The sequence below is a fragment of the Trachurus japonicus genome, chromosome 8 (assembly GCF_045865225.1).
Source record: "Trachurus japonicus isolate A0001 chromosome 8, Traja_1.0".
Taxonomy (NCBI): domain Eukaryota; kingdom Metazoa; phylum Chordata; class Actinopteri; order Carangiformes; family Carangidae; genus Trachurus; species Trachurus japonicus.
In genome coordinates, this window is record NC_140914.1 from 26931662 (window position 1) to 26941665 (window position 10004).

The 10004-nt window shown below is 43.4% G+C and overlaps 1 protein-coding gene across 1 annotated transcript; it reads left to right on the forward strand.

Moving 5' to 3' along the window:
- The first annotated feature begins 4174 nt into the window (after nucleotides 1–4174).
- On the forward strand, nucleotides 4175–5602 carry LOC146983464 (secretory phospholipase A2 receptor-like). The gene is made up of 3 exons (XM_085785545.1): nucleotides 4175–4508; nucleotides 5001–5290; nucleotides 5375–5602. Exons 1-3 carry the CDS (start codon nucleotides 4175–4177, stop codon nucleotides 5561–5563), a joined length of 813 nt encoding a protein of 270 aa, XP_085641671.1. The 3' UTR covers nucleotides 5564–5602.
- Nucleotides 5603–10004: the final 4402 nt, after the last annotated feature.

The following is a 10004-nucleotide window of genomic DNA, read 5'->3' on the forward strand; positions in this document are numbered from 1 at the left end:
GCCTACCTGCCTGCATGACAGGTAGTGGTAGTAAATGCCTCCATACCTCGATGAGGTATGGCGAAATGTTTGCTAGAGTTGGTGACATCATCGGCTAGTGGGAGAAGTTGCCTGAAATTGTCTGAGATTTTCTCTTTCCACACTGCTTGCAGCCACAATTTACACTCTACACTCTACTTTTTCTCGACGTTTCTGTCTGCTTCAGAATCGTCGTGACAACCACCTCAAGTTGCAACCACTGAGCCTCAGGCCAGAGCCACAGCTGAGAGCAATTCATTAATCAGGGACTCCTCTGATATCTCTGCAGTTCATCTACTTCCGACTCCTATCTCCCTCTCCTATGGTGTGATTTGAGGTTATGTTGAAATTATCTAATTACTGTAATACATAATAATAATAGTAATCATAGATTATTATAATGGTAAGTTGCATCAGTGGCAATAATTGAGGATGTACACTCTCACCATTGGCTCCTTCCTTCTCTCCTATAACCATAAAGAAACTTCTTTTAAGTTGTCTTCCCTACAATCTCATTTTGCTACACTGAGCATCCTTGATAACTGTCTTGTTATCATGTTATCAACATATATTTAAAAAAAGTTTGCATCCTGGCTCATCGGAGGGTAGACAGTTAAATAAAACAATGATAGTAAGAATAGGTTAGTACAGCAGCAACAATAGGGTAAACAGTGCAAGTAATCATGAAACAGTTAAAAAGTTAAAAAAGGGAGAAAGAAACCCTTGGGGTCAACATAAAATCAGGCTGTATGATATGCCAGGTGGAAGAGGTCATGCTGCAGTGAACAAACACACACAGAGACACAGAAGTGGTATGTCATGTCATCGAAGGCATCTGTTTAGCAAATATACAATGTTTTGTCTATCACTGAGGCATGGAGGGATTCAAATGAGTGTAACACAGCAAGAAGCCATTTAAAATTGGGTTGTAAAAAGGGTGAGGCAAGTTGTCACTGCTGCTCCTGGCCAAGGTGAGTCCTATTATACATCTTGGAAAATGAATAGATCCAGGCTCCAACACTGCAGTTTTCACCGTCTGAGTGTTTGTGGGTAAGGAAGAAAATAGATGGTATGTTATTTTACACACAGTGTGTAGCATATGTTGTGCTTAGGCAGCAATTTATTTCAGACGATAACAATACAGTAAGAACATTAGCCTGCAGTATCTTGAATTGATTGATTATTGATTTGTGGTGTAAAACTAATAACTGTCTAACAAAAGTCTGGCAATAAAATGTTCCTGAAGTAAGCTTTAAAGAGGAACAGCATTAGTAGAATAACATATTTTCTTCTTTTATGATGCATTACCAGTAGGGGTGTTAACGATTCCTTTTAACAACGATTTGATTAAAATCATGATTGGTGGTTGGCGATACGATACGATTCAAGTATTCAATGGTTCATTTAGAACAATCTGATCTGATTCAGTGACTTGAAATCAATTCAGTAACTTTTTAGCCAAAAATTCAGCCAGTGTGACTGTGAAATACTAGATACTGGGATACTGGTCAGTCTTCAAAGACAATGAGAAGGGATCAGTTTATCAGTTATATTCTGCCAACAGCAAAAAGCAATTATTAATAATAGCAAGAGGCACATAAGAGCAACTTTTATATCTATGCATGTCATCAATACCATTAGTGCAGATTCTTTTATTTTTTTAAACAATTTTAGATCAATATAGCCTATGTCGCCCGGAAGGCCAACTTGCCGAGCACAGATCGATGTAGTTGGATCGTAGGAATATAAATCGATTCACTGATGTAGTAGATGAATCGTTTCACCCCTAATTACCAGTGTAAGCACTGCATTCTATCACTGGCCGTAGGGCAATATGGGCAAATGCCACAATGTAATGATGTGGCGAGGTGGCTGCCAAATTTGGCTGGTTTACGGCTGGCCAACTCTGGAAGACTAAACACTCATTAAGTGGTGGTATAAGAGCAGTGTATAGCTCATCTGGTAGAGCAGACCCTATATCAGAAGCTGTAGTGTAGCCTCTTTTCAGTTCTACCCGGTAGAGAATTATTTTGGTGGTCAATGTATTTTCTCATCATCATTGAATGATAATGCCAGGGCCTCTTTTTGGTGCCAGTCCGTCACTGTGTACAATATTGTGTGTGATAGTTAAACTATGACATACGGTACGTTAGCAAAATCACACTCAAATGTCAATGTCCTAATGTTGATGCAGCTGTAGTTCAGTCACAGGCCATTTCTTTTTCCTGAGCTGCACTGTCAGGCTTGGGGAGACAATAGGACCCAGATGCAGATAGCCAGGATACGGTTTAGTGACAAAAAGGGTTTATTTTACTTACAAATTCACAGGGAAACACAGGGGATAAAGGTAGACAAGCTGACAAAGACAAAGGGAGACACTGAGGCCAAATACACAAGGGAAGACACAGGTGGTGCAATCAAGACACATTAGGTAATCAAACAGGCGGGAAACTTAACAGGAAGACAGGACTAAGACATGGACTTCAAAATAAAACAGGAACATAGACAAAGACCATGACACAAGAAGACAGGACACAGAATTTCAAAATAAAACAGGAACTAAACTTAACTAAACAGGGGAACACACAGGACGTGACATGCACAAGCTGTGCACACTTTGCCTCAGGTGTGCACTCAATATTCATTCTTCTGTCCTTCATCTACTTCCGACGACCACATATTTTAATCACACAACTGAATATGGAAATATATTTTTGTCTGAGTAACGTGTGTTGCAATTTGAGACCGATAATGACCGCTATGGAATGCTTTTAAAGTAGAGTGGTGCGTGTAAAGGTTCCAGAGGTGTTGTACTAGTACATCAACCTAAAAAAAAAGGTACTTTTACCTTACTTCTGCTTTAAAGCAAAGCATAAAAACATATCTTTAAAAAAGTTATGAGAAATGATATCACAGTGATGTAATAATATATCGTGAAATTATGTCTTGTCAGGTCTCAATACAAAGTGGTTATAGGGACTATTTATTTATCTATTTATTTGGTACAAACCAGCTTAAGTGAAGGTCCTGTCCACACTTGAACACAAACGGCCAAAGCTGGATATATTTTTTTGCATTTGGGCCTATCATCCACATCTAAACTGCATTTTCCTTCTGGGCAGTAGACTTTTAAAAACACAGTTTTCACTTTCCTGTGTGAAGAAGTCTGGGAGCTGGGCAGTATGTTGCCGCAGGAGATTCACACCTACGATGACGCCATGCGCACTTGATGCACATCTACATTTGTGTGCACAATACGGCATCTTACAACACTAAGTATGATGGTATTCAAGTATATACTGAACAGTGATCCGACCAGAAGTACGCTACTTCATTGGTATGACTGGTCAATGCGTTTTAAAAGTTAAAATAATATATCGCTGCCTGCTAGCCTGACAAGCCAAAATGTATAGTCTGGCAACGACCGGTAGACCTCGGCTCAATCCAGGGGGCGGGATGAAGGCTGTCTTTCAAACTGCCTCTGCACGCAATAGGGTAGCGCTACGACTAATCAGAGCAAAGAGCAGGATGGCGTTAGCCTGACAAGCCAATTAAAATGTATGTCATCATCGCGTTAAGCCCGCCCAACGACTCTCTAAACAGACAGAGCGCGGTGAACACAATCGGTGTTCGAGACTCAAAAAGTTCCTATGGCTCGTTTCTAGACCTACCTACGGAGCAAATATATTTGCTGCCGCTTGGGTGCGTCTAGATTTCTAGGCTAGCTGCCTGCTGAATTGGCATGCAATATGCACAGTGTTTTTATTGCACATACTGTACTGTACATAAGAACAGAGATTTTTTTTTTTTTTTATGTGCTGGTGTGAATTTAGAATTTTTGGGAAATGGAGGAGGGAAAAAAACCCGGGACTAGGCTGAAGACAGATTGTGTCCATAAAATGATGTGTTTGACAAATGGCTACACATGTGCAGGATGTAGCTATCAAATTAGCATCATACTTGTTCAGAGATCAAACTGAGATAATAGAGCCCACACTGCACAAGACACCATGCTACTAAGTAAATATGAAAACGAAAGATACAGTAAACTTCTGCTTAGTGGAGAACCAGTCACCTCACCTTTAAAGTAAAGGAGCTCAATGAGCTTTCTGACATGACAAATGTTAATAAAACTACATATTGTTCTATGCTCTATATGAATTCTCAGGTAACTCCTCCTGTACAAACCATGAAGATGAAGGTTCTCGTCCTGCTGCTCCTTCTTCCCTCTCTGTGTGGGAATGTGGAATCTCTGAGAACTCCTAAGATTGTAGAATACCGTTACGACATCTACAAATGGAACTGGACACTGGCACAAAACTTCTGCAGGACATATCATACTGACCTGGTCACCATAAGAAATGAGGAGGAGAATCAACACTTTTATATGTTTTCCGGCTGGATAGGTTTGTACCGAAAGGACACAGATAGTCCATGGAAATGGTCCACAGGAGAAGAGAAAGCCAATTTCACCCCCTGGGAGTCAAATGGTAAGCACTGTCAGCATGTGATGTCTGAATGATGTCATGGCTTTCAGGTTTTTAGCCCAGTAGCCTCAAAAATAATTTGTAGATCATATAGTTTGTTCAAACTACTGCCAGGCTGAACTACATATAGTTTTACAAGCTACTGTACGCTTGCAAAGTAGCTTCCCCAACACTATAGCCTATATATTTAAGCAATATATCACGACAGCCCGTTGTATATGCTCATTACGGCTAAGGGGCGTTCTTTGGCCTGACGCGAAGCAGGGGGGCGAAAACCCCCTTAGAGTTGTACCTACAATGTCTAGAGTTGTACATTAGTACAGTACCTTAAATGTACTAACGTAACGAGCTGAGCAGGAGCAGCTCTTTGGGATGGAGATGAAGATGCTTTCTGGGAGCTTGAGCCATTTGTGTTGTGATGCCAGTCAGGAGCTGTAGCCTAACTTCACCATGATCTCCACGAGAAATCGTTATCTTGACTTTTTCTTCTTGCAGAGCCATTGAGCCATGAACACTGTGCTTTTAAGTTCTCTGGCAAAGAAAAATGGGATGGCGCTGCCTGTGGTGCTATACGTAGTACCCTATGTTTTGACGAGAGGCTGGTTCTGGTCAAGAAGAGAAAGACTTGGGAAGAGGCACTAGAGTACTGCAGGGAGATGAGGGCAGTGGACATAAGTAAGCCTGCCTCGGTGGACCAAAACTATCGCTATGATCTCGCCACCCTAAAGACTCCAGATGACCAGGATTTTGCAAATGAGGTGATACAACAGGCTGACAGCAGAGAGGTATGATTGTTTACCACAGTGTGTTTTGTAACCAACCAAACTAGTGCTCTGTGTTAATAATATCTCTCTGCTAAATGTTGGTAGGTGTGGACGGGCCTGCGTTACCTGGCTGGTGGATGGATGTGGGTTGGTGGAGAAACAGTGGAGAACCAGGATTTTGTGAGGTGCCCAAAGAAGAACCACTGTGCCACTGTGGTGAAAACCAACGCCAGAGTGTTTGAGAGAAGCGACTGCAAGAAGAAAAAGAACTTTCTCTGTTACAGGAAGGATTAAAAAACAACATACTCCAGAGTTTGGGCTATTTAACATGGAGTTGTGAGAAATAAATGTACAGTACATTGTCAGTGTATTACCTGCAGTAGAGTACTGGCACAGAATCAAATCAAATCAAACTTTTTTGAAAGGTGCTATATACTGTAAATAAAGTTATTAGATAGTATGTATAAAATGTAATAATAAGGTGTGTTGTTGTGCCTGGACATATTATTGTTTATGTTCCCCTCTTAGCAAAGGGAGAGGAGTTATATAGTCCTCCACAGGGAGGAAAGACCTCCTGTGGTGTTCTGTAGTGCTCCTCGGTGGCCGCAGTCTGCGGCTGAAGGAGCTCTGGCAGGATGCTGGTGTGGCATGCAGAGGGGAGGTGTTATCCATATGCTGAGCAGCTTCGCCAGCACCCTCCACCACAGACTCCAGTTCCACACCAAGGACAGAGCTGGTTTTAACACCTGCAGCATGGTGCTGCAGACGTTAAATGACCTGAGCCTCCTGAGAAAGTACAGACAGCTCTGACCCTTTTTATGGACTGCATCTGTGTTTTTGGCCCAGTCCAGTTTATTATCAATGTAGACCCCCAAATATGTCCACCTCCATCCCGTTAATAATGACTGGAGAGGGACTGGTCCTGCATTTTCTGAAATCCACCACCAGCTCCTCTGTTATGGACTGAGCTGGAGGTGGTTCAGTCCACACCATTCCACAAACCTGTCCACCACACTTCTGTACTCCGACTCCCGGCCTCTACTGATACAGCCAACTATGGCAGAGTCGTCAGAGAACTTCTGCAGAAGCACTGGAGAAGTCAAAAAACATGACTCTCACAGTGCTGCCTGCCTCCTCTAGATGGGTGTAAGCTCTGTTCAGCAGGAAGATGATGGCATCCTCCACTCCAATATGGGGCTGGAAGGTGAACTGCAGGGGATCCAACAAGAGTGTATTGGCACTTTTCCACTACATTTCACAGCACGGAACAGCATGGCACGGCTCGGCCCGGTAAAGGTGCTTTTCCACTACAGCTGAGTTCTCTAGTACCTCCTCAGCGGGGGCGGGGTCGGCACGGGGGTGATCGCGGAGGCGATCGCGGGGCCGCATTGTCCGTCTCTCTTTTTTCGATCCTTTCATCGCGGTCGCTGTTGCCGCTCTATTTTCCGGGTTTGATTCTCATGTCGGACATAGCGCTCGCACTCTTCCAGTGACGACGCTCTGTCCAATCAGTGGAAGGCAGTCGGCTGACGTCACGTCGCTTCGGCTCGCTTGGAACCAGGGCTGAGGACATACTAAAAATGGTACCTGGTACCAGGTACTAGGGCTAGTGGAAAAGCAAAAAAAGTGTCATAAGTTCCCCACTGTTGCTGGTTGATGGGCTCTTTCTACCTATCTGGATTCTCTGTCTATCTGGCCTGTCTAGCCTCTACCTGGTCTTTTTACTAAACTTAACCAACTCCTTTCTTCATTGCCTAAACCCAACCAATGGGACAATTCCACTTCTCGCTCAGAGTTACAACTCAACTTCTCACTCAAAAATAGGAAAAAATCTGCAAAGTCACAACTCCATTTCCAGGTATGGGACCAAAAATTACATGTTCCCCAGGTTCTTTTGGGAAAAAGCGGGGAATAGGACTCTTTTTCTAAAAAAGGGTTCTATGTTCCCCGGTCACATACACAGCGGGGAACATAGGACCTGGGGGTAGGGCTGTCCCGATTAATCGACCTAATCAATTACGTCGATGACGTAAATACGTCAACACGTGCAACATACCGTCGAGTTGTTTCCGATTACGTCGATGACGTAAATACGTCGACAGGTACAACACACCGTCGGGTTGTGAACCATAGACTGTAACACGTGCAGCAGAAAAACACATGCTGTACCATAGCAGCACCACGGTGATGAACGAGCACCTGAAGCTGCAATATCGTTCCGTTCATTCATCTCCGCATAGCTCTCTTTCGCCGTTGTTGACGCTCTCTCTCTCTCGCTCTCACACACACAGAGAGAGCGAAGGGCACATGCAACAGTGCACCGGTAAAAGCGAAACTCTGTCCGATCGCGGACCCCCGCGCCCCCCTCCCGCCTCACCGGACAATCAAACCACCCGCCGCAATCTCCCCGCAAACCTGGGGAAACACTGGTTCCGCTGCTTTATGTGTCCATAGATGTAAACACGTCCTCGTGTTGTCTTTTTTTTTTTAATCCACTCCGCTGCTGCTCTGTGTGCACCTGGACGCAGCACAACATGCAGATCGTATATGTGAGGGTGATGTCCTGCACTCCCGGCTTAAAAAAATCCTAGAGGAAACACTGGTCTGCTCCATGACATGATAAGACACACGTGGAAGAAGAGGTGCAGTTTATTGTGTTTCACCAACGAGGAGCTGTCATTACGCACGACTTTTACGCACTGCTGCGCGCTCATTAGTGTCCATAATTAAACCTTGACACTCATATCAAATCAAACTTACATTACAGACAGGTATACAGACAGGTGGATTGGGTTCTCTCCCTCTCTCCCACTCCGAACAGACAGACGGACACAATCAGAAAGGAAACGGAGGCTGCGCATTGATCCTTTTTTTCTTTCTGGGATCAAACGGATCATGTGCATAATTAACTGCAAAACAAGCACTTCACATTAATAACATATAACGCTCATTATGCTTCCAGCCTGTCTAGCCTCAACCTGGTCTTTTTACTAAACTTAACCAACTCCTTTCTTCATTGCCTGAACCTAACCAAAGCGAAATTTACTTCTTTTTTTTTCTCTCAGTCTGCTGTCAGCAGGAGCGACGGCTGCAGCAGGCTCGCGCCCGTGAAGTGAGCTCAAGCCGGCCAGGTTCAGCCGTGCTCAAGCGGAGGGGGGGGAGAGGAAAAAAAGTGTATTTCTTTTACTCTGTACTCTGGGAGGGGGGGGGCTTTGATTATTAGTTTACACATTTGATCAGCATTTATGATGGTTGTGCGCGATCTGACATGATCTGGCTCTCTGACTGAATATGGTGATATTCTGGGCCGCGCGTGTATGTGTGTGATGTGCGCATCTGTTATGAGAGCTCTCTCTCTTTCAGTAATTCTCGTTATTTTGCTCTCTCTCAGAGAGAGAGAGAGAGAGAGAGAGAAAGCTGCATGCTCCTATCAATGGAAGAGCTTGTCACAAAGTAGCGATGACAGTTCGAACTAACGGGACCACCCATTGGTTCGACCTCCTATTGGTCCGACTTGTGGTTGATTTTGTCGGAGTAACGGGAGGTCGAACCAATGGGAGGTCGGACCAGTGGGTATTTTGTCGGAGTAACGGGAGGTCGAACCAATGGGAGGTCGGACCAATGGGCAGTTCCCATATTTTTCAGTGTGTCACTGTGCTTTATCTGTCTATTTTCCAGGTTAAAGCAAACTGATGTGGCACTGTTTTTCCCCTCAAAAAAAAAAAAAGATTATGAAGAGGAATGCACACCAGAAATAGTATCTGAAGAATTTAAATAAGAGAAGTGTTCAGAAGTGGTTTTTTGTAAATGACTAATCATCAACCAAAAAATAATCGTTAGATTAGTCAAAAAATTAATCGTTAGACTAATCGACTAATCGTAAAAATACTCGATAGATTAATCGGGAGAAAAATAATCGTTTGGGACAGCCCTAGTCGGGGGAGTGGGGCTTGGTAGAGGGTTAAGAGGGAAACCACAGAGGGGAGTGAGGTGCAAGAGGAGCTAAGTGGACTATTAGTTATGCAGTGTTAGCTCCAGATGTTACATTTAAAGTTACTGTTTCTTTGCTCACTGAGATAATTCAGATTATTTGATGTGGGGGTGAAATAAAGTGTGTTGTCAATGCCCAGCCAAGAGTAAAATGTGTAGTTGTGGTAGTTCAATGGTTGAGAGAATATAGTTCCAAAGTAAAGTATTTTAAAGGTGCAGTGTGTAATATTTGGCAAGGTTTATTAACAGAATCTTAATATACTACCCATGAATATGGGTATTGTATAATCGCTATCCACAAAGAGGCCCGTAACCTGAGCATCATTTTTGATTCAGAACTCTCTTACCAAGGTGCTGCAATCTTGTTTTTCTCAACTAAGACAGTTAACCAAAATTAAATCCTTCCTCTCCCGTGCTGAAAAATACTGTATTTTGCACTGTGGCCCTATTATTGCCAACACAATCAGGAATTTCAGGGTTGAAAGACTTTAAGGGGGATTTAAAGTGGCACAATGATGCCCCCTTGTGGCACAACATGAATGTACTGACTGGAAACAAGCCACTGGACTTTAAACAATGTTTTCTGAAAGGTATTAATGTTATTGGGGACCTGTATGATGGCAAGGGCATGCTTAGCTATCAGGATTTGAAACTTGGCCTACAGTACAGGACTCTTCCTTTTTTTGTTATTTGCAAATAAGATCAGCATTTAAAGCACATGATGTGCCACTGGGGGCTTGGCTTC

Excerpts from the sequence above, each read along its gene's own strand:
- LOC146983464 (XM_085785545.1), top strand. The coding sequence starts at position 4,175 with ATGAATTCTCAGGTAACTCCTCCTGTACAAACCATGAAGATGAAGGTT. Across the intron at positions 4,509-5,000 it reads CACCCCCTGGGAGTCAAATG|AGCCATTGAGCCATGAACAC; the intron begins GTAAGCACTGTC and ends TTCTTCTTGCAG. Across the intron at positions 5,291-5,374 it reads AACAGGCTGACAGCAGAGAG|GTGTGGACGGGCCTGCGTTA; the intron begins GTATGATTGTTT and ends AAATGTTGGTAG.